Source organism: Danio rerio, chromosome 19, assembly GCF_049306965.1.
Source record: "Danio rerio strain Tuebingen ecotype United States chromosome 19, GRCz12tu, whole genome shotgun sequence".
Taxonomy (NCBI): domain Eukaryota; kingdom Metazoa; phylum Chordata; class Actinopteri; order Cypriniformes; family Danionidae; genus Danio; species Danio rerio.
In genome coordinates this window covers 34,482,501-34,508,138 of record NC_133194.1, presented here as the reverse complement: position 1 = coordinate 34,508,138, position 25,638 = coordinate 34,482,501, and the positions used below count along the sequence as shown (strand labels likewise).

Below are 25,638 nucleotides of genomic sequence, written 5' to 3'. Positions count from 1 at the left end.
AATGAAAAAATTGAGGATGATATTTGGGAAAACATATGTTCAGAAGCTCATAAGGGGATCAACAGCCATAACTGGAAAGAGTTTGACTGGAAAACAAAAATTAGGTTTTTTAGAACACCATTGATGGTCTCCAAATATACTAATCGTCCACAGTCAGAGGAATGCTGGAGGGGTTGCGGAAATGTGGGTAATCATGCACATATATTCTGGGAATGTCCGAAGATACTTGCATTTTGGCAAGGGGTAAAGATTGAGATAATGAAAATTATGCAGGTAGATCTACCTTTTACTCCCCTGTTTTTCTTGCTTGAAGGGATACCCCAGGATATATATAATAAAAACCAGAGATATATACTACATATACTTTTACTAAGTGCAAGAAAGACCATAACAATAAATTGGATGAAGCCACACCCTCCAACAATAGCACAGTGGATAGAAAAACTTGATTGTATATATAGAATGGAGTATATGACTGCTCAACTTCAACTAAAACTGGATATTTTTAAACAAAGATGGGCACCTGTTATGTTGTACCTGAATAGGACATAGTATTTCTAGCTCCTTTGAAACTGAAAATATTGTATGTTTTTTTTTTTTGTAATTTTTTATTTACATCTGCGGCTACTGTCTTTTTTTATTTTTATTTTTTTATTTATTTATTATTATTATTATTTTTTGTTAATGACCGCTGCTGTCACTGAATGTTCTGTTCTGTAAAACGTTTTAATGTATAAAAATAAAGTTCAAAAAAAAAAAAAAATGTATATATTTATATATAATGATGCCATCACACACAAGACCCCTAATCTTTGTAACTGCCTGAGTGATGATGTTGCAGTGAGTTTAAATGCTTATGTTGATCATTTAATTCTTATATGGCCAAATCAATGCAAGAGGTGCTTTAATTAATATAGAGGGCCGGACAGAGACAAAGGCGAGAGTGAATTAGCAGATAAGCCTTATTGCAGGAAACATTTGTTATTTGTGATGAGGTCATCAGTGTCTTTGCGGACGGGCTATTAAATTAATTGCCTTGCTAATTAAACCAATATCAAAGCACGTCGGTTGAGCCCCTGATGCAGGTTCTGCGTAATCATATCAATGCAAAATACTTCAAACTCACAGGATGAGGCCGCTTCATTAAAACAGGCTTGAAACGGCGCTAAAACATTTTAAGATTAATCTTGAAGGGATTACAGCAAATTTCCCGCTTGACTGTATTCTCTATGTCAGTGAGGTGACTGAAGAAGATTGATATTCCTCTCTTACAGTCAAGGTGTCCGTTATTGATCTGCTGTAGGATTTACTTTGTTAATTGATGACTCAAGTATCGATTGCTATTGTAAATATACAATTGCTCGTGCTAAGAGAGAACCTGTACATTTGATTTCAATCAGTAACACTTAAGTAATGAATGAGTGGCTTCATTTTTGCATCAATCAGCCTTCGACACTAGCATGTGTCAGCTGAAGCGGGCTATTTCCTCTGCGTTTAAGTGTTCTGATTGAAAGTGTTTTTGACTAATGACTAATGACTTTGTTTCAATCATTGTCCCACAGTTACACTCCCCGCTGCTGACTCCAGAGCTTCAGGACAAGGTGTCTCCAGACAGTGAGGTAGGCTCATCCCCAACTTGGTGTTTTAGGGATGGGTGGTTTTTACAACATGCAATATGTATCATTCCTGTAAAATAGACAATATAGTATGAGATAATACCATTATATTGATATACAATAGTTGGTATGAAGACACAGAGAGAGCTCCTGTAGGGAATGTGCATAACCCAATTTGTCTTACATGAGTCATGCTTTATATTATGGGAATAACTAAGATATCATTATCATGCATAGTTTCATGTGGATTTCCCTTAAAAATGCTTTGATCAGATCAGCTGTATTTCATGTTTGAGATGTGGTGTTTTCCTCAGTGTGTGGCATACATTTCACATGCAGTTGCTCTGCATGTACTCTGCATTTGTACATTTTGGAAATGAATTGCCTTACAGGGCACCTATGATGAAAATCATCTTTTGTACGTTGTTTGGACAGAACTGTGTAGGTATAGTGTGTCCGCTGTCATATTAGGGTGATATAAACACAATAAGTCTCATTTTTAAATTTTCGGATCTTAAAATAGGATCCAAATCCCTCCCATTTTGAGGCTGACTGCAACGTGATGTAGGTGTGGTTTCCCTTCCACCAAATTGATTGACAGCCGCAAAATAACATGTCTCCATAATAACGTGTATAATCATATCAACAAGACAGGATGTGCGCAAAGCAACAGGGAGTAAAAGATCTGTTCAGCTCTCTGTGATCATCAATCATTAAATCTGATCAAGAATTAGAAGTTTATAATTGTTTTTAAAACGGTGTATGTTTGCAATGAATTATAGCCATTTACTTCAGCTTTACTTTATCACCACAGAAGCATGTCAGTTCAATTATAAAAGAAGATGCTTCAGTCCTGGTTTGTGGACTTTAAATCAGATTTATTTTGTACGTTAACATAACAAAAATCCATACAGCAGTGGATATTAATGTGTATCTTGTCGCATTTTCCATGCAAAAACAGTGCATAGTTAAATGCACTTGCCTTGTGTGTGTGTGTGCGTGTGTGTGTGTGTGTGTGTGTGTGTGTGTGTGTGTGTGTGCGCGTGCGTGTGTCTGTGTGTGTATGCGTGAACTTTGTAACAACATTGTGTGTGAAAGTGTCATCGTTGCAGAAAGGCTTGAATTAACTCCACAACAAATACATCAAATAATCATTAGGAAAGTTCTTACTGTAGTATTTCTCACAAACGTTACGTGAGATCTGCTTCCTTCATGTCTGTGCTGTGCTGTGCTGTTTTTCTGAGATTTTATGAGATGAGTTTATGAGATTTGTTGACCTGTTTAGCATGCGCACGTATAGAGTTTCATGCCAGAAATTTCCTGTTTTCATACACTCAAAAAAAAGACGTTTGTTGTTTGTTATAACTATTTTATTAAATAAGCTGAAACAACACAATGTTGGATTTTTTGAAGGTGACAATTTAATTGTTTTATGTTTAATCTACTGAAATGTGTAAAAACTGCAATGCTAACTTAATTCCTTCATGTTATCCAAACACAAATCGATTGTGCGAAACCATTTTACAGTGTGTCCTTTACAGTGTGTCCTTTAATATGAACATTTATATTACTTAATTTGAACATGAATGTTTTATTGAATAACATTGAGCAGGATGTAAACAAATACCGATTTTATCTAAAATCCACATATAACAATGTTACTCTAAAAAATTTTGCCAATATCACCCAGCCCTACTTCCATTTTATTTATTTTTTTTTTACCACAAATAATTATTTGTATATAGGTAGTGCACTACATCAAGTCTGCATTGTAAAGATGTCCAATTCTCTGTTACATTTCCCTTTCCAGTTATCAGACTTGTACTCCACGGTTGCGAAGAATCCTGTAAAGGAAGCAGAGAACGACTACAGCAGCATTGGAGAGATCAAGGGAATTATGCCGGAGTCGACTTCCAGTGATCTTTACGCCACGGTTGGAGATGAATACTCAATGGTTTCTGGCTCACAGCCTTCAGAGGGGCTTACAGAGAATGCAGAACCCGGGTACGAGACCATCAAGATCTCCAAAGCGTCTGAAGAGGCTCATCTTGGCAATGGGATAGTGGAGCCTGACTACGAGAGTGTGGGGGAACTGGGTCTGAACGGGGACATCTCTCGTCTCTGACTACCCACTTAAGGACTGCGAACACTGAGACAACTTAAGAATTGAAATGTGTGTGGCATCATGAGTATAATGCACTTAATCTTTCCTACAGCATTTATGCACCCCATTGTTTCTGAACATTATCTATTGAAAGGCTTCATCCAACACAGGAAAAGAAGCACTCTTCTTTATGCTACGTATTTTTGTGAATATTTGGGTACGAAAAATCCAAGATGTCCCTTTTATATAAGTTGGCATCACTTAGGATGGACATTTCTACATCACTTTCTTGCTAGAGCCATTGTTTCATCCCTGCTTTATGAAATAGCCTGCAGTAAGGATTTAGCAAACACAGAAGCAGCATCTCAACTAGAGTTTGTGTGTTGTTAATGTCCCTGAAAGCAACAAAGACTTTAAATGATTTCTCTCTACAGCATATACATCCATTCAAACGGCACATTCTCATTCATGTGAAAAATAATAAGGAAATGCAAACAGATCTGCTCTATCAAATGATGTAGAGATGTTAATATAGTTTAAAACATTCTTATATCCTTCTTATAAACAAAGGAAATGTGCTGCTAGACCAAAGATACAAAATTAACATTAATTATTAGAGATAATAAGCAAGAACTTACACAACCTGAAATTAATTTAGTATTATTAGTAATCTTATTCCAGATACTATTGATACTAATTCACATATCTAATTTTTGCATATCCTAATTAATATTCATAAGCTTAGTCTTGGCTATTTGGTGACATAATAACCAGCACATCTGCATCTGTGTAACCCCATTTCCCACATGCCCTCACCACCTTTCAAAACAAAGCGCCAACAATGGTGGTGCTCTTATGAGGAATATTTTATTCATAACACGTACTAGTGGTTTCCACGCACTTGCATGCTGCACCTGCTGTGAGCTTCCCCTTTTCACGTGATTCTAGTTGAGCAACTTACAGAGTTGCATCCTTGTATAACCCCGAAAAGCGAACCAATCAGAAATCAGCAACAGCAGACCTCTCAGTTCAGGCCATTAAGGAACCGCATCCATTCGAATCAGAACTGCTGGAGCATTTAGTTTCACAAGTGCGTAACACATATCAAGACCCACAAGAGGAACATGTAGCCGTCACGCTGAGCTGTTACACACGTTTTATAAACAGTGTGTCAAATCACAGGCTCAGGAGAGGAAGTGACCTTTTAGGTACGCAAAGTTGAGTGCACTTGTTTATGAGTGTGCCAAAAGGGTATTAACGAAACGTTGGCCATTATCTATTGCTGGTGTGAGTTCGAATCATTTTAGTTGTGGTTTTATTAAGCTGTGTTGCTTCAATATGTATGTATTTTATTATTATTATTAATGCAGCTGTATTGATGAGTGTATCAGATACGTTATATATTTGAGATATATCTTGGTTTCTACATGTAATAAGGTACGCAACATTTCAAATGGCTGAAAAGCACAGGGGGAAAGAGACAACAAGGTACTGCTGAACTGCAGCTTTGCCTGGCAGCTTAGCAAATGTACTTTATTATCAGGGTAACACTTTACAATAAGGTTGTATTAGTTAGTGCATTTACTAACATGAACAAAGAATGAAAAGTATAATTGTTACAGACATGTTAGTTCAGTTGTTCATTGTTCATGTTAACTCTCACTGCATTAACTGATGTTAACAAGCATAAATGTGGATGTTAATCTTGCATTAGTAAATGTTAAACTAATATTAATAAATGCTATACAAGTATAGTTCATTATTAGTTCATGCTGCTGAATACATAAACTAATGAAACCTTATTGTAAAGTGTGACCATTATCAGGTATGCAATTAGCTGCCTTTACATTAATGTAGCGGTATAATCAAAAAGCATAGCGCGTCCAGACGCCGCCTGGGATGAATTTCATGCCAAGAGACACTTGTAAATATCCAAACTATCCTATTTTGATCTGTTAAATTATGTCACTGTTTCAGTATGCTTCTGTAATAATTGCCAAGCGCTATCAAATGACAGCACGAGGAACTTTTAGAGTGGGTTAATACTAAAGAAACTTTGACAGTAATTGGAATACATACATTTTCCAGATGCATTTTGTAATTACAGAACGTTTTATGGAGGTTTATTACAGTTTAAAAAGCCAATGATCTGTATTGCTTCGGATTTCTTAAGCAGTGTTTATAATGTGAGGGTTTAAATAAGTGTTTGCTTGTAATGGTACGTCGTGTTGGTACAGGGTTCATATTGCTGAAGATCCTTATTTTATTTAATATCATGGTTAAAAAAAAACTGTCTTGTTTCTCTCTTTAACCAAATTCTGGTGTATTTAGTTGTAAATATGAATTTTGCATTTGTTCATTATTTCATCGTAATCTTTGTAATGTGGTATTTGCTTTATTAAACAATATATAGTCATGCTGGACTCAAAATACATTGTCTGTGTATATGTTTGTCTGCATTTATCATTTACACATCACTGTAAATTGTTGTAAACAGTTCTATATGTAGGTGGCACGGTGGCTCAGTGGTTAGTACTGTCGCCTTACAGCAAGAAGGTCAATGGTTTGAGTCCTGGCTGGGCCAGTTGGCATTTCTGTGTGGAGTTTGGATGTTCTCCTCATGTTCACGTGGGTTTCCCTCACATTCCAATGATGTGATGTACACTAACTGGCCACTTTATTAGGTACAGCTGTCCAACTGTTTGTTAACGCAAATTTCTAATTAGCCAATCACATGGTAGCCACTCAATGCATTTAGGCATGTAGACATGGTCAAGACGCTCTGCTGAAGTTCAAACCGAGCATCAAAATGGGGAAGAAACTTTGAAAATGGCATGCTTGTTGGTGCCAGACAAGCTGGTCTGAGTATTTTAGAAACTGCTGATCTACTGGAGTTTTCACACGCAACCATCTTTAGGGTTTACAGCGAATGGTTAGTAAAAAAAAAATAATAATAAAATGAATAAATAAATAAATAAATAAATATATATATATATATATATATATATATATATATATATATATATATATATATATATATATATATATATATATATATATATATATATATATATATATATATATCCAGTGAGCAGCAGTTCTGTGGTTGATGCCAGAGGAGAATAGACTGGTGAGCATCTTGAGCATCTTTGAATGCACAACACATTGAACCTTGAGGCAGATGGGCTACAGCAGCAGAAGACCACACCGGGTGCCACTGAAGCTACAATTCTCACACAGGCTCACCAAAATTGAACAATAAAGATTGTAAAAACGTTGCCTGGTCTGATGACTCTCGATTTCTGCTGCGACATTCGGATGGTAGGATCAGAATTTGGCATCAACAACCTGAAAGTTTGGATCCGTCTTGCTTTGTATCAATGGTTTAGGCTGCTGGTGGTGGTGTAATGATTATTTTCTTGGCACACTTTGGGTCCATTAGTACCAGTTGAGCGTGTCAACGCCACAGCCTACCTGAGTATTGTTGCTGACCATGTCCATTCCTTTATGACCACAGTGTACTCATCTTCTGATGGCTACTTCCAGCAAGATAAGGGGCCGTCATAAAGCGCGAATCATCTCAGACTGGTTTCTTGAACATGACAATGAGTTCACTGTACTCAAATGGCCTCCACAGTCACCAAAGCTCAATCCAATAGAGCACCTTTGGAATGTGGTGGAACGGGAGATTGGCAACATGCATGTCCAGCTGACAAATCTGCAGCATCTGCGTGATGCTATCATGTCAATATGGACCAAAATCTCTAAGGAATATTTCCAGTACCTTGTTGAATCTATGCCATGAGGGATTAAGGCAGTTCTGAAGGCAAAAGGGGATTAAACCTGGTACGTGTAAGGTGAACCCAATAAAGTGGCCGGTGAGTGAAAGTGAGCTGGGTAAACAAAATTTTTCATATTGTATGAGTGTGAATGTGAAAGTGTGTGGGTGTTTCCCAGTACTGGGTTGTAGCTGGAAAGGCATCCGCTAAAACAAATGCCAGAATAGTTGGTATTTCATTCCACTGGTAGCGACCCCTGATAAATAAGGGATTAAGCTGAAGGAAAATGAATGAATGAATTCTATATTTACATGGCCTCGCACTGAATTCAAAGTAATACACCAATAGGCAGTATATAATGTTGATATTTAATCTGTCGATACATCCTACTAAACTTAATTCTCAAGTGTAGAAAAACAATCTGCCATAAGACAGGTTTATTATCATGTCAGCGTGCTGGTATTAAGGGATTTAAAGAACATATTTCACTGTACAGCATACTATTGATTGAATCTGTGGTCAGAGCATTGTGCATTTTGAATGCAAGTATTCCATAAGTGAGCGCTGGCAAACAGGTGCATTTAATAGATTTTTTACCCTTCATAGGTATAAATTGTTTCTTAAAAGATGCCATGCCTTAAGGGGTTATTCTTATAGACAGTTTGTTATAAGCGATTCATGCCCACAAGCGCACAGTAATTATATTATACATTGAGAGGCCATGCGGGAGGAGCGGCTCTTTAAAATGATCAATGCTACAATCGATTCAGAACTCAAACTGAAGGCACACACAGCATATACCTGCACTTGTTTGTGTTTAACTGGACATAAAGGTAAAAATGTCCCTCAATACTTTATAAAACTGCAGTCTCTACAAATTCTACAATTAAAACTGTATTGTAATGTAACAATATTTTAGACTGCTGGGAACATATGCTTAGATAATAATGATTTTATTCATGTTCAGTTTCTTAGAGACTATTATTTTGCTTCAATACCTAGTTTTTTTTTTAATCTTAAAGAGTTTTACATTTATACTTGCATTTAATAAATTAGCAACAATCAGGTTTCAGCTAAAAATAAAATCTGCTTTAATGTTATACTGATGAAACAAGCTCCACCAACATAATGGTTAGTAAATTAACAGCAAATATTTATTTTGGGGTGAACTATAGCTTTGAAGCTTTATAATGCACAAGATTAGAGGATTACATCTGAAATGTTGTCAGTAAATGCAATATAAATTGTAGAATTAAACCTGTGATACTGTCGGTCCCAATAGCCTTGTGGTTAGTGCGTCGACACATGGTACCGAGGTGTTCATGGTGACCTGAGTTCAATTCCCAGCTCAAGGTCCTTTGCCGACAATTCCCCAATCTCTGGTCCCCATACTGTCCTGTCTCTAAATCTATCACAATAAAGGTGAAAACCCCTAAAAAAAATACATTTAAAATAACTGTGATACTGCAAAAATATGTTCCCTTTTGAATTATGTTGCTTTTAGTACTGTTATTACTGCAATTGATAGTTAAAACATTCAACAGTAACATTTTCCTTAAACCAGGGCTTCTCAAACTTTTTACCATGCGACCCCAAAATAAAAATGTCAGTAACTCGCAGCCGGGAGCAGGGTGGCACAGTTGTAGCACATTTGCATCATAGCAAGAAGGTCACTTGTTTAAGCCTCAGATTGGTCAGCTGGCGTTCCTGTGTGGAGTTTGCATGTTCTCCCTGTGTCCCCGTGGGTTTCCTCTGGTGCTTCGATTCCCCCCACAAGTCCAAAGACATGTGGTACAGGTGAATTGGGTAAGCTAAATTCTCAGTAGTGTATGTGTGTGAATGAGAGTGTATGTAACCCAGTGATGGGTTGCAGCTGGAAGCGTTTCCGCTGCATAAAACATATGCTGGAAAAGTTGGCGGTTCATTCCGCGTTGGCGAACCCAGATTAATAAGGAGACTAAGCCAAAAAGAAAATGAATGAATGAATAACTTGCGGTCCCCATTTTTCTTGAAGAAGGTTATAAATATACAGATTTTGCACACACAACAATAGGCCTATATAAACATAAGCATACTGACACCTCAAAAAATACAAGTCTTGTCAGCACCAATAGCCTTGTGGTTAAGTGCGCTGACATATAGAATCTCTGCTCCCAATATTTTCCTGTCTGTAACCTCCACTGTTCTATCCTAATAAAAGGGGGAAACCCCCTCTAAAAACAACCCTATAATTGTTTTATAGTCATTTGTTAATTTGTTTAATTTTTTATTAACCTCAAATCTCAAATCTGATTTTTAATGTTTCAGAGTGCCATAAAGGTTGGCAGAAAATTAATGTGTGGTTAATCCAAACACCAGGTATCGTAATCCAATGGGAAAAAATGGAAAGGATGATGGCTTTTTATTTATATGTTGTTATTTTTTTAATGTACAGTTGAAGTCAGAATTATTAGCCCCCCTTTGATTTTTTTTTATTTAAATATTTCGCAAATAATGTTTAACAGAGCACAGAAATGTTCACAGTATGTCTGATAATATTTTTACTTCTGGGGAAAGTCTTATTTGATTTATTTCAGCAAGAACAAAAGCAGTTTTTTTATAAAATAAAAAAATAAACATTTTAAGGGAGAAAGGTAAAATATAGAAGTGGTGTTTTACTCTTCTCAAGTCTAATTTGATTGTAAGTAGTTGTACTGTAGGTAACAGTTGCCACCTTTTTGGGCAATACAGTTACTTTTAGCATAATACATTTCATACTGGCAGCTAGCTCTTCGTAACATGGTCACATGGCCCCACTGAAGCTATGCATGGCTGCGCCTGGTGAGTAACTGGATGGGAGACCACATGGGAAAGCTAGGTTGTTGCCAAAAGTTAGGGAGGCCAGCAAGGAGAGCTCAACTTGCTGTCTGTGTGGGTCCTAACGCCCCAATATATTGATGTGACCCAAGGTTAAAATCTGAGGATGTCCTTCGAAAAAGACTATCCATCCTGGCCAAATTTACCCACTGCACTGGCCTCTGTCCATCATGGCTAACCATCCTCATATCATAATTGGCTTCATCAATCTTCTCTACACTAATCAGCTGGTGTGTGGTCTGCGGTCTGGTGCAATATGGCTGTCGTTGCATCATCCAGGTGGATGCTGCATACTGGTGGTGGTTAAGGAGATTTTCTCCAAAAATGTGTAAAGCGCTTTGAGTGTCTAGAAAAGCGCTATATAAATGTAAGGTATTATTATTATCAGTAAACTCTGTGAGGATGCTGTTAGTTTTAGTGCTTTACACTGATATTACTCGTCATTTAACATTTTTGGCCGTACCTGATGTCTGCTTGATAAGGTCTATTATTGAATATTCACACTTCCCTATGACAGTTAACCAAAAAAAAAAAAAAAAAAAAAAGCATATGTGATACAATTAGCAGATCCGTATTTATATTATTCATAAAAATAATTTGAAAAGTACCCAGATTACATGTATTCTTGAGAAATCCGCATCTAGGGAACAGGAGCCACAGGAGAGTGAATGGTAGCGATACCAGAAGTAATATATTGTAAAGTTCTGTTTCAAATATGGTACCTACTGACAGGGATTTCAGGTGCAGCCTACATGTTTCACTGATCAAATTACGATATTCATTTATGACTTATCATTTATGACCCTAGGTAGGGCTGCACAATATATTGTTCCTGCACCAATATCACAATGTGTGTATCAGCAATAGTCACAACACAGGCTTAGATTATTTAATAAAGATTAATGATATTATTATTTTAAAATAATTTTTACAATGACCATGATATTTTATGTTTGATTGTGCTGCTATTATACTGTAATTAATGATTTTTGCAAACGGACTGCATAGAAAAAGACTTGATCATTCCAATCTATCTAAATAAATGAATTAGTCGAAATCTGGTGAAATTATACACATATCGCATTATCCATTCATTTATTCATTGATTTATTAATTCATTCATCCATTCATTTATTCATTCATTTTTCTTCAGCTTTAGAATGAACCGCCAACTTATCTAGCACATGTTTTTACGCAATGGATGCCCTTCTAGCAGCAACCCTGGGAAACACCCATACACACTCATTCACACACATACACTACGGACAATTTAGCTAGCCCAACTCACCTTTAGCTCATGTCTTTGGACTGTGGGGGTAACTGGAGCACCTGAAGGAAACCCACGCCAACACCAGAATCAGAATCAGTTTTATTGCCAAGTTTGCTTCACACACACAAAGAATTTGTTTTGCAGCTTCCAGTGTACATAAAGTGACAACACAAAACAAATATGGAAAAAAAGAAATACGAAAAACATTAAACAGAGATGCAGTCAGTTAAAAAAAAATAAAATCTGGATGTTGAGTTATATATACAGATTTGTTCTAACATGGGGAGAACATGCAAACTCCACACAGAAATGCAAACTGACCCAGCCGAGGCTTGAACCAGCGACCTTTTTGCTGTGAGGCGATCGTGCTACCTACTGCATCACTGTGACGCCCATATAAAAACAAAATATTGCAATGTCAGATTTTCCAAAATCGCACTGCCCTAACCCTAGGCCACAAAACCAGACTTAAGATAGAAAAACCAACAATACTTTGTCTGGGTCAAAATTACTTATTTTATGCAAAAAGTATATAATATAAAATATTATATTATATACTATTATATTAAAATAGCATATAGTATAAAATATATATTATTATGAGATTATGTCCCATGACAACATTTTGTAAATTTCCTCCTTTAACATATATTAAATTATTTGATATATTATTATTTTATATCTAATTTATGCTTTGCTAATAACTTAATTGGGACAACTTTAAAGGCAATTTTCTCAAAATTTAGATTTTTAGTTTGAAATCTTAAATTCCAGATTTTTAAATAAATGTAGTTGTACTTGGTCACAATTTTCCTATCCCCAAAAAAACATATATATTATTTACTCAGCTTTCAGGTGACGTATAAATCTCATAAATTTAATAGCAAGTTAAAAAGTACAGTTCATCCACCAATTCTGTCATCATTTACATTGAAATATAGAAATAAACATTACTATGCAGGTAGAACAATGACTAATAACATTTTTATGTGATATCCCTTTAAGAGGTCAACATTAACAAACACAACCACCTTCAATATAACAAATATAAAGCTTTAACTGTTTGTATTATGGTCAGCCAAGTTTCTCTATTTGCTATGTGGTTTTACTTAAACAGTTTATTAAATCAAAGACAGATCTCGTCACCCCAGAGGACCCACGGGAATCCCTGCCGCCTGTCAATCATTCTCGCCGGGTCACACACTCGGTTTTGACGGTATACTATCATAATCATCATCATCACTGTCATTAATGTTATGAGCACTGACCTACCTACATAATACCTACTCAAAGACTATCCTCTCCCCATCCTTACGTCATTGTATAAATCGCAGAGCCCGTTGCTTGTGTTTGGAGGGAAACTGCAGATGAAAGAGAGCGCGAGCGAGTGGAGGCGTGTGTGCCGTCAGCCAATCAGAACGCACACTGGCTGCGCGAGCGCACATGTTTACAGGCGACATTCCGCCGGTACGGCCAATGGCTCTTGAAAACACGAATGGATTATACGGAATGGAGCCGTTCTCTCGTGGAACAGGATTTACTGTGATCTGACTTTAAAACCAGCTATTAAATCAACACTATCGACACTGGAGATGCTATTTGATGCATTAGTATAAGTTAGTTCTCCAGTCGTCCATTTTCAGGTTGTTTGTTGTTACATAAATGCCCGTGCTGTGTATTGTGAAAAACACACAGTGTTTATCAATCCAAAACTGCTGATCCGCTCCGCGTTTTACCACAGTCCATCAGCTTTAAGGGAACGGCAAGCAAAACAAACAGGTCGACAGAAGAAAGATATCGGTTGCCGGTCGGTCGTACGGTCAGACGGACGAAGAGGTTATCAAGCGTAGCTCATTTGCATGTCGTAACCGTTCGCCGGTCTCGTGTTCCGAACATGCGCGCAAACGCCGGTGAATTATGTGGATGCGGTCCAGATATGTGGTAATGTTGTCGTATTTTTTGCATGTTCGGCCCATGATGACGGTCGGTATGTTCGGGTTTTGTCAGCGTGATATTTTTTGCTTTTAAAAGGCACGTTCTTGTGCAACGATCGAAGTCATTAGATTTACGCATTTGATTGATATATCAACTATGCATACGCGGCGGCTGGTGAAGCGCTCGGTCATTGGAAGCCGCGTGTGCGCGCCGGGTTTAACAGGGGACGCGGCTCCGCTCACGGGAGTCATCCAGGCTGTCAAACAAGACAACAGGGATGCTTCAACCGGCCATCGGCGCAACGTGTACACCGTGCTCATGCAAGACGGGAGCGTGAAAGAATATTCAGAGGAAGAGATTGCACAGATGACTGCGAAGGCGCCGCTGAAGTCGAGCCTGAAGGTGTGTGTGTGTGTGTGTGGTCAGCTGAGCTTGTTGTTGTTGTTGTTGTTGTTGTTGTGTGCACCTTGTCGCACACAGTATTGTTTACATTGCATTGAGATATTACTTGTTTGATAGTCCAAATCATTTTCATTTGAAAGTGAGAGAGCAGATATTGCAGTATAGCCTCATTATGCTGAGGCAAGAGCTCCGCACTAAAATGATTAAGGAGTCGTTGGCTCTCTAAATTAAACATTTAGCTGCCAAATTACTTTTTAGTTACCAAATTATAGAACCAGTGTCCATGCTCTCAATTTGTTGAACTCCGACAGTTTTGATCCGTTGTAATAAAATTGGATCAAATCTAAAAACTGGCAGTTCATTCCGCCGTGGCGACCCCTGATCAATAAAGGAACTAAGCCGAAAAGAAAATGAATGAATGACTCTAAAAACCGAATCAATGCCTCTTGCAAAGAACAGCTTATCTATATGAATTGCATGTATCTTATAGTTGACATGCACTGTAAAAAATACTGGGTTCCACGTAATTGATTTGTGTTGGGACAACTTAAAGGAACTAAGTTAGCTTATGAGTTTTTACAAATTTAAGTAGATTGAACATAAAACAATTAAGTTGTCCAAAAAAAACAAGAATTGTGTTGTTTCAACTCATTTTAAAAAAGAAGTTTGAACAAATAGCAGACTTATTTTTTGAGTGCAGTCACTATGTGGTAAAGGCTTTAAAAAATACTGATTTGGTGAGTTTAACTGGCTAAAACAATTTAAACGTTATGCTTTTTGTCATTTTCATGACCGATTAACTTGTAGTCAATCATTTAGGCTATTTTTAATCTATTGAACTCACTTATGTAGACTTATATCTTATTTTACATGTAGTAATAAAAATAAAATAAAAAACATTCGGCTCAATTCTAATGACTGAAGTCTACAAAAAGTGATCAGTTTGTTTCAATCGGACATAGCCTAATAGAAAGATGACTCGCAAGAACAGTGTTGTCTGTAAACGATTCGCTCACCGACGAGCCCTGCGCTTCTATTTCATGAATCTTTTAGACCTGTTCGTTAAAAAGAGCCTGTTCATAAGAGTCGTTTGTTCACAATTCGTACATCTCGTGCTGTGTTCATTTCATTCAGCCAAGTGAATACAACACAGCACATCAGAAAGGTTTAAATGCGGTGTGGAATACAGAGTAAACAGCAAATTAACTCTCATATTCAATCTGACCAAATGGACAAGTTTTGCAAATATACTATATTTATAATGATTGTCGTAAAATAATGGTTTGTTGAATTTAAGGCCGTCTGTAGCCATGTAGGGCCCGTCTAAGCCGCTGATTATCTGACTTTAGTGGGTGGATAACAGTGGAAAACAAACAGCTCTGCAGCATCACGCGCAGGAGAAGCTTGAGCGCGCGCTCGCGTACAGCAGCCTCCGTCTCTCTGCAAACCGGCTCTTCTCTGATCTCAGTGTTTTCGACATGCAGGGCTTTTACAGTTATCGTGTTTCAGTAAATATCGTTTAATGCTTTAGATCGAGCTCAGTTTATTCACTGAGCTCATTGTGATTACACAGTTGGCTGAGTGGGTTGCTGCTTGCACGTAATTGTGAAACACAAAGGTTTTTTTTTTTTGCAATATAATGACCTAATTGCAGTCATCAAGTTATACAGCCTGAGGTGCCATATCAAAACAAAGAGGGTCAAAACGACAAGAACGGTTCCATTTCAGAGCTGTAAGACTTGCTTTCATGACATCTGAATTGATTTGAAATAGAAAATAATTATAACAAATGATAGTAAATAACAAAATCTACATGCACATTCTATTGATTTTAAGTATTTGTAAAAATGGGATGCTTGTTTTTGGCAAGTGCAACGCCGCAGTGTTGTTGTCATGTACTACATCTGCACCCCAGTCAGGCTGAATATGTAATCAGAAGCAATAATTATGCTTTTGTAATGTAACTCGAGCAACTGTTATATACAACACATGCTGACGTACACTCTGGAGAAATAAAGTGATGGGGGGGAGTTAAGATGTAAGCAATGTGAGCACGGAGGGATAGGGTGGAGGCTAATGGTCCCGGAGCAGCTGCTCCATAACGGCAGCAAAACGCAGCACTACAGAGGGTCATGCTCGTAGAATCTGGGGCTTTGGCAAGGCGCCTGGATTCCCAAACGAGTGCCATTCGGTTTGGGGGAATGCCACTTGTTGACTTGCATAGTAAGGGGAGGGGGCTTCACTTTAAGTGTATTACAGTGTGGCATTTCCAGACAAAGGCGGGCTGGATTGTTTTTGTTCCCATGTTGTTTCCACTGCTTAATATCAAAATTTAATCAACTCACACAGACCGTCTAACAGTCTTAACTCTTCATGCACCAAGGCTTTTGTTGCTGTTGTAATTAATTTGCATGAAAATTTGGTCATCATGGATGCTAGCCAGTTACAGATGTAGATAAGTAGTTATAGAAAACCATCACAGTTTTTTGGCAGTAGATATCATAAATATTTAATGTAGCATCTAACACGTGTGCTTGATTTCATTGTGAATATTCAAAATATTTAAATAATTAGATAATTAAATTTGAAGTGCTCATCTGTGTGCATTCTGGTCTCAAATCTAATTATTTTGTTTTGTATTAGATCAGTCAAGATCTGTTTAAATTGGTTTAAATCTTTAACAAAAACAAGATCTCATTTGAATATTTTGACTGGCACATGAATTGTGACCCATATTTGATCAGATTTTGGAGTCTTTGCTCCACATGAGGTAGAAAAAGCTGTGACCAGTTAAAAAAAAACACGAGTGCACCAAGCCAAGGGTGTGTGTTTGTGTCTTGAAAGAGAAAGACAGAACTTAATAGTGTGTGAAATTTAAATTTGAACATGTCAGCTGTGCATTTTTGATTTGACGCTTGAAGGTCTTGCACAACATGGTACCGCTTTAACAAATCTGTTCATCTCTTGAAAACACGCCAAAGCCTGGCATTCATCTCATATGTGGAATGGTATTATTCCTGCCCTGATTGCTTTAAAGGAAAAGATCAACCAAAAGAGAAAAAAAAACTTCTGACATTTTCAGTCTGGTTTTCATAAAAATAAAGCAGTAATAATATTCTGGTAAATATAAACTCATTTTAAAACTATGGCTGATAAATGCTAAAAAGGCCAGATATCACAATATAGTTTTTATTAGTTTTTAATAGTTATTACTATATTAGTTTTTATTTTTGCTAAAATGATAAATAACACACAAAAATGAAAAAAAAATCATATTATATTTGTGAATTAAGACATCAAATATACAGCAGTAGTCTATATATGTAACCCACCCGTCCTACTGCACTCAACCCGCGCTAGCTGACCTCCATTACACTCATCTCCATAAACCTCACTCCCATCCCGGACGAGCCCCCAAATTTAACCCACTGGTCCTACTGCAACCAACTCATGCTGAGCTGGGATCGACAGACGGTTTTTGTTTGCATGGAAATTGGTTGCTCTAACAAGCAGACTAAAGACTACGGCTTCTAGATATCACAATTATGTTTATATTTTTGCTAAAATGATAAATAATATGTTTGTAAATATTATGTTTGTGAATTAACGCATCAAATATACAGCAATATACTATATGTATGTAACCCACTGGTCTTAATGCATGTAACCCACGCTAGCTGGCCTCCATTACACTCACCCCCCTAAACCTCACTCTTATCTTGGACGAGCCCCAAGGGTAACCTACCAGTGCTTCCACCCAACTCGCGCTGAGCTGGAATCGTACCGACGATTCTTTGTATGAAAGTCGGTTGCTCTAATAAGAAGACTAAAGACCATGGCTTCTAGTGTCTGTCGCTAGAGCATCTTTTGTGATCAGAGGAGTGAGGTTTACCTGCATAGCACTTCACTAGGTAGCCTTCGTTACATATTATAACTAAATTAAATGAATAATAGTTTGATTATAACAAATGAATAAATTTGTAAACAAATAAATGCAGTGCTATAAGGAGTAGTAAACTTTAGTCATGAATGCCTTTTACATTTTTGGATGTGGGTCCCCATCCCGGACGAGCCCCCAAATGTAACCCACCAGTCTATTGCAAACCAACTCTCACTGAGCAACAATTCTTTGCATGGAAGTCGGTTGCTCTAACAAGGTGACTAAAGATTGTGGCTTTTAGTGTCTGTCACTAGAGCACCTTTTGAGGTCAGAGGAGTGAGGTTTACCTGCTAGCCTCAGTTACATATTATAACTAAATTAATGAATAACAGTTTGATTAAAACAAATGAATAAATATGTAAACACATAAATGCAAATAAATGCAGTGCTATAATGAGTAGTAAACTTTAGTCAAGAATACCTTTTACATTTTAGGATGTTGTTCCCTTGCGTAAGGCTGATATTTCATATTTTGGTGTCCATAGCATTTACAAGTTTTAAACCTTTTACATAAACCATTATATATAGACCTTGTTGGTGCTTGTATATCTTTTTATAAATAATTAGGAGGCCCACTTCTAAATCACTGCCATTGTATGGAAAAGAGCAGCCAGTACATTCTTCAAAATATCTCTTTTTGTGTTCAACCAAAAAATAAATAAATAAAGATTTCTAAAGACATGACGTTGAGCTTATGATGACAGTTAAAGATAAAAAATTGTATTTATTCTATAGAGAAATTGTTAAAATAACCTCGCTCATACTAGTCATCAGCTTTAATGTTTTGTAATAGCGTTTTCAGCCCTTATCAACCTGGATCAGCAATGAGGCAGGTAATCCATCCATTTTATGTTTAACTCCATTATAGTCCGTAAACTCCCAGACACTCAAAGCTCAGCGTTTACTCTCTCTCAGTCGAGCTAATCGCGTTACGGTAAGATAATGATCTGAATTGCACTGTTAGATCATGCTCTCCGCTAGTGTATGCGGTGATGTGCGTCGTCTTGGCCCCTGTTTGCCCTCTCCGTAGCGTGAGGTTTAGTGCACCGCAGCTTTAGTCACAGTGCAATTGCACAGAGTCTATTGCTGCTGTGCAGATGAGACGTGCGAGAGGAAAAAGCTGCTCGTCTTTGCATTAGTGTGGTCACGGATGGTGGCTTGTTGTGCTAAGGGGGAAATGGCAGAACGAGGGGGATTTATTTTTCTTTTGTCAGCAGCGCAGATCTGCTAAACAAACACGCCTGCAGATCAGCAAATAGGATTTCTTCATCCTGAGCATTGTTAAGGTGTTTGTATTGACCGATGCGTTAATTGCCCACAGCTTAAATACAGCGTAATGCTCCGTGATTGCAAGCAAACAAGGCTCACAGTAGGGGTCTTTAGCATTAACAGCCCCTGTAGTTGTAAATGAGGCATCATTGACTGGAGTTGAAGTTTGTCGTATGTACTGTAAGTGGAGATTTATGGCTCGTTTGGAGGAAACAGATTTTAAAAATATGTATTGTAAGTGAACTCTACAGACACAAATTGATTAGGTGTGACAAATTGGCGGTTATGGATGTGACAGTTGATGTGTGTATAAACTCCAAACATAAATTCACATAGAAAGTATATGTTAACATTATATTCACACATCTGTTTATGTTTTCCAAAACAACTAACCACAGAGTTATGGGATCAGAAAAATATCAATCTGTACACATTTTTAAGATTTGAAATGAGGAAAATAAACATGGGTTGTGGATGTAACCAGAAAAGTCTTTAAGTTTACAACATACTTTGTAGGAATTAAAATGCACAACCAAAAAGAAACAATGCTAATCAAAAGGATAAGAGGTGGCTCTCAATAGCCAAAAATAATTGATTTAAATTTATTGACATTTTTGTAGTTATGAGGGAGAAGCTTCGTTATGGATGTGGCAGTGAAAAGTGGTTAAATTACCACTTTTGTGACTTTGCTAAATCATATATAATTGTTCAAAAATGCTGGCAGAGAGATTTTTAGGTATTTTTATCGTACTGTAAAATACAAGACTTCACAAAAAAACTTAAAAAAGGTTTTGCTTAGGGCTGGGCGATTAATCAAAAACGAATTGACATTGTCATTCAGAAGCTATAATCGATGTAATTTTTCCAGGTTGATTTTTTTTAATTACTTTCTCTGTTACGTCACTTCACTGAACTAAAAAATGTTCTGCACTCTGCAGCCACATCTGATCTCTATGGCGTTATTTTAATTAAAAAAAGAGTGCATTTATGTAATACGAGTATGTGAATCACTTTGTTCATGTGCCGATTTCCTCTGTTCGTGCACAACTTGAACACTCTCAAATATACGTATCTGATTTTTATACTTTTTTTTTTTATAAGAAAGAAGTGACATTTCATTTTAGGCAATGTGTGTTTTAATTTAAGTGTTCAGCGTTGGTGTTCAATAAATTATCCTACATAATCAATCAATAAATAAATAATCAACAATCTCTCACTTGTAATATGTGAGCATATTTACTAAACTTGTCAAGGAACTATTAAAAAAATAAAAATAAATAAATAAATAAATAAAAGAATCGTTTATTAATTGTAATCAAGTTAAAATGTTCAATCTATTTTGGGCCAAATCGCCCAGCCCTAGTTTCGATATTTTGGTAAATACTTTTTCATCGCAAGGTTGACATTTGCATGGAATTAGTCCAAAATAGGGGTGAGACAGATAGACCGATTTATCGTGATATTTCCGGCCGCAATATATTATCGATACTCTGGCGCCAAGTATTGATATTTAACTAAATGTTTAAAAGTTTAATTGTTTAACTGCAACTGTTTGTTTTGACAGTTTTTTCTTAAATGTATTTTCCACAAAATTAAGTTGCTGCTGCTATGACTGACTTCGAGATGTGAGCATTTCAGTCATTTTTAAGCTTTTTTTTTACATTGTTGCAGATCTATAAAACGATCCGCTAATAAAAGCAATACATCTTATAACTTTAATGCATTTTTTCTCTTCATTTACAAGAACCGTGATAAATGGATGGTTTTCTAGTGATTCTATCCCTGAATCACGGATATCGTGATATATCAATATCGGGGGCAAAATATCGTGATAATATTGAATCGTAAATTACCGTGATTCCCACCCCTAATTTAAAAGTGTATTTGGAATAGGGCTGAACAATATATTGTTTGAGCATCCATATCGCAATGTGTGCATCCACAATAGCCAGAATTAGATCGTTTATTACAGATTAAAAGATAGATTAAATATTATTTAAAAACTGACTTGTACAATGATGAGGACCATGTTATTTTACGTTTGATTTCTCTATTTCTGTACTTGAATTTTGTTATACTCCCCAAAAAACATTTTTTATTTATTTATTTATTTATTTATATCTTTATTGTATTTTAACTTTATACTTAGATAATACAAAAAATAAATAAAAACAACTATTTTACATCAATATGTATGACCTCTTCTTATTCCTCTAGCAACGCATTTCAAACTCCAGCATTTTTATTTTTGCTCTGTCTTATTTATTATGTTGGCTTGAGAAAGCCAACATACTGTAATGCTACTTAAACTTATTCTTATTATTATTCTTATTATTATTCCGGCTTCTGACCTAAAAAAAGCAATCGCTTCTCCTCCCAGGACTTAGATGCTACAAGCCCCAAATTTGGTCAAAAGCTGCCTTCTGCTCATGAGATGGTTGCTGTATGTCCTCATGCCGATAAGATTTGTAGTTTTTGAATTAAAAATTTTTTTATTAAAAAATTGTATCGAGTATTTGGGGCATATAAAAAAGTATACAATCCTCAAATTTGGCCAAAAGATGTGTTTGAAATTACTGATAAGTGTCATATTTATTTGGTGTAATTATAAATAACAGTTTTCCTATAAATATTTTTTTTATATTAAATTTGTAAAATTCAGACTCAAAGCGTGTCAGAGTGTCCACAAGATGGCGCCAGAAGACTATTTTTGAGCCCTTTGTAATTTAGTACTGGCCCTTTAAGAGGCGGGGATATCCGTGTTGACTGTTTTGAATCTACAGAAATTCGGGCTCATTTCAGACGTGCTTGTTACAACATTTGAAGCTGAAATTGCGACCATTTTGGTCGCATATGCGCCTGAAAATTAATCTATGCGACCTCATAACATATTTGGGCGCATTAGTGCGACTGCAGATGGTTGTAGTGCGACCTGTTTTGATTTTTTGTAAAAACGTGCTGAATCGCTCTTCCCTGCCGCTATATTGGTTCATATTAGCTGTCAATCACTCAAGGTATTCCGCTGTCAGATGACAGGGAAGGAGCTTTTATGACCACGGGAAATGCAAACGGCTGAAGAGTAAAAACTTAAAGCACCCAGGTTTGCAAACCCCACCTAAAATTGAGGTGTAGATGAGAGAGATCGTGACACGTCACGTGGTGAATAATGATCCACCAGCTGAGATCACTGAAACTGCGGCTCATAACAAAGACCAGTATTGCGCCGATGGTTAGTGCAAGAATCCTGCTCTGCCTGCTCATAAATTGGGTCGGCTGACTCGCCAGCTTTTCCACAAACACAGAAAAATGAAGATCATCTCAGACTGAACCTTTAAATTGACACAAACTGAAACCAAAACTTTTAAAGAGTGATAGAAGTGAGACTTTACTTTCTTTCTTTTGTCTATTCTTTTTTGAGGTGTATATTATTTTTTTATTTATTTACTGATGACTGCTTTGCAGCTTTCATCATTGAATTGAATGATTTATTATAATCTTTTGTTTGTTTTGTAGCAGAAATATTATTTATTAAATTGACATGCATATAAAAACAGCAGTACAAAATCAATATTTCTTACTGCAATGCTTCATTTTTGTTTGATGCAAACTATACAATTATTTTTCATAAAGTAACAGACTTTTTATAGCAGATAACCTACATTCATGCACATTCAAGGCAGTATCATAATGAGAAATGGAAATCATTACTATTATTGTCATTTTCATCATCACTAATATTCTATAATTATTAGACATTCATTTTAGAATTATTGCACACAAATATCAATGTCTTCGCAGCATTAGTTAGATAGTTGTTTCTGGTTTTTGTCAGTCCTATTGATGTTGTTTTAAAATACAATAAATCCCTTAAAAAGCAATTTGCAGCAGTGCTCATTCATTTTTGGTGGGAGCTCCTAAATTTTTTCTGGTGCTCCTAAATTTATTTTGGTGCCCCTGAATATTTGAAGTTGGGAGCACCGGTGCTACCAAGTAAAAAAGTTAATTTCGAGCCCTGTATATATATATATTCATACAGTTGATGTCAGAATTATTAGCTCCCCTGTTTATTTTTTCCCCAATTTCTGTTTAATGGAGGGAAGATTGTTTCAGCAAAAAAATAATTAATAACTGCTTTTATTCTAGCCGAAATAAAACAAATAAGACTTTCTCAAGAAGAAAAAATATTATCAGACATACAGTGAAAATTTCCTTGCTCTGTTAAACACCATTTGGGAAATATTTAAAAAAGGGAAAAAAAATCAACTGGGGGTTAATAATTCTGACTTCAACTATGTATATATATGTGTGTGTGTGTGTGTGTGTATATATATATATATATATATATATGTGTGTGTGTGTGTGTGTGTGTGTGTGTGTGTGTGTGTGTGTGTGTRTATATATATATATATATATATATATATATATATATATATATATATATATATATATATACATACACACACACACACATTTATGGTTAGGGTTATAAGGATTATTTTTTATCCCCCTTTTATGTTGGCAAAAACATAAGTTTACTTCAGATATTTCTTTCAAAACAGAATATTCTGTACCGCAAAAAAACCTTCTCCTCACTTGTGATAATGACAATGAAAGCCAAGCTTTTGGCCTATGCTGTACCAAAAAAATAAATAAAATCACCCAGGTGATGACAATTAAATATTACGATTATAACATTGTGTTAGTGGCCAGTGGGGTGGAACAACGTCATTGGTCAGAATTAACCACGTGATGAAGACGGCCTAATATTGTATTTAATGCGATTTTCTTCCTGTAAACTGTATATATAACTATATAACTATATATATAACGCTGCAAATTACTGTAAATTGACTGTACTCTTTATTAACTGCAAAACTGATAAGACTGATTAAATAAAAGACAAATTAACTAAATGTATGTGCTATTGTTTCATTAGTATTTTAATTTAATATTTTTCTTCATATGATATTTATTATAATGTAATTTTGTTCAGATTATAATATATACTATAAATACTAACTATACTATAGTGATCTGCATTAAACAACCTGAACAAATCAGTTCTCTCTCTCTCTCTCTCTCTCGATTTGATCAAAAATGTAAATGAGGCCTTCCGATTAACAGTCCAGTGGACCCTAGCAACAGCCTAGAAACCACTCAGAACACCCTAGCAACTACCTAGGAATGCCTTAGCAACATCTTAGCAACCGCCTAGCAACCACTTCTCAACCGCTGTGCTTCCTGCCAACTGCCTTCGAGTCCCCGGCGCAGTCACGTTGGCTTTCTCAAGCCAACATCAAAGTTCGTCAACGAACTTTAGGTTCTAGTTTATGCTTGTAATTCATTAAATTATATGCTGATGCAGATGAAGACATGATCATCACAGTCAGTCTCGATCAGGGGTGTCCACACTCGGTCCTGGAGGGCCAGTGTCGTGGAGAGTTTAGCTCCAACCCTATTAAAACACACCTGAACAAGCTAATCACGCTCTATACTAGAAACTTCCAGGCAGGTGTGTTGAAGCAAGTGGGAGCTAAAGTCAGCTGGACACCGGCCCTCCAGGACCGACTTTGGACACCCCATGGTGTAAATGAATTAAATCTTCCCACATAGAGCTATTCAAATCATCTGGTAAAACTACATTCATATCGCAATATATATCGATTCCCAGCAAAATAAAATATTGCAACGTCAGATTTTTCCAACATTGTGCAGCCTTTATTTGTAATGTTTTCTTAACATTTACCTGAGAAAGCACCTTTTAAAGAGGCCACGATATCAAAACGAACAGGTTCATAAATAAAAACAGACCTTGCCTGTAGCCTATTGGCTGATCTTTACAGAGTTAAGAGTCAAACGTGTTTCCCTCTGCAGAGCACCTGTAACGGTGGCCAGCGGGACGGGCTCACGCAGGGCCAGAATGGGGGTGTGCAAAGAGGAGAGGCGCTGTCCCTCAGCCCGGAGAGTACAGAGGAGCCGCGGGTACTGGAGCATAAGCGAACAGGACGGGCACTGGAGACAGAGAAGGATCACACCCGCTCCGTTTCTCTGCTGGAACAGAAACGCAAGGTTGTGTCTTCGAGCATCGACGTGCCACAAGCCAGGTAAGCCTGTGGGATGTGCGCCCCCTATAGGTGCAGTAGGAAACGCATGATTGATGTTGTTTACTTCATTTTTGCCTTGATGCTGTATGCAGAGAATAAAAAAAAGAGTATTTCATAATTGTTTTTACATAAATGGATTGATCCAACCTTTTATAATTGTGGATATATTTTTCAGTAAAGTCATAATTATATTGTATTTTTTGGTTGTTTTATTTTCGGACGTCACAGAATCCATGAACTTTGACATTTACCTGACATTTTTCACTTGCATATTATGTATTATTATTATAGACGAATAGAATATAATATAATATAATGGCTTTTATTGTCATTGTTGACATGTACAATGTACATTATATACAT

General features: G+C 36.5%; 3 protein-coding genes across 4 annotated transcripts in view; all 3 read left to right on the top strand.

Moving 5' to 3' along the window:
- The window catches only part of pag1 (phosphoprotein membrane anchor with glycosphingolipid microdomains 1), a 101,820-nt gene extending 95,670 nt beyond the window's left edge, over positions 1 to 6,150 (top strand). Inside the window, exons 7-8 of the mRNA XM_003200612.7 lie at positions 1,563 to 1,619; positions 3,427 to 6,150. Coding sequence (XP_003200660.2) covers positions 1,563 to 1,619; positions 3,427 to 3,741 — 372 coding nt within the window. The 3' untranslated portion in view covers positions 3,742 to 6,150. The remainder of the gene's footprint in view (positions 1 to 1,562; positions 1,620 to 3,426) is intronic.
- Positions 1 to 25,638, top strand: part of hpca (hippocalcin) — an 802,589-nt gene that overhangs the window by 674,934 nt on the left and 102,017 nt on the right. The window lies entirely within an intron of this gene.
- znf704 (zinc finger protein 704) overlaps positions 13,373 to 25,638 on the top strand; it is a 93,862-nt gene continuing 81,596 nt past the window's right edge. Inside the window, 2 exon segments of one of the 2 annotated variants that reach the window (NM_001044918.2) lie at positions 13,373 to 13,962; positions 25,046 to 25,275. In NM_001044918.2, the coding sequence (NP_001038383.2) occupies positions 13,717 to 13,962; positions 25,046 to 25,275 (476 nt within the window). In that variant the 5' untranslated portion in view covers positions 13,373 to 13,716. 2 annotated transcript variants of the gene reach the window in all.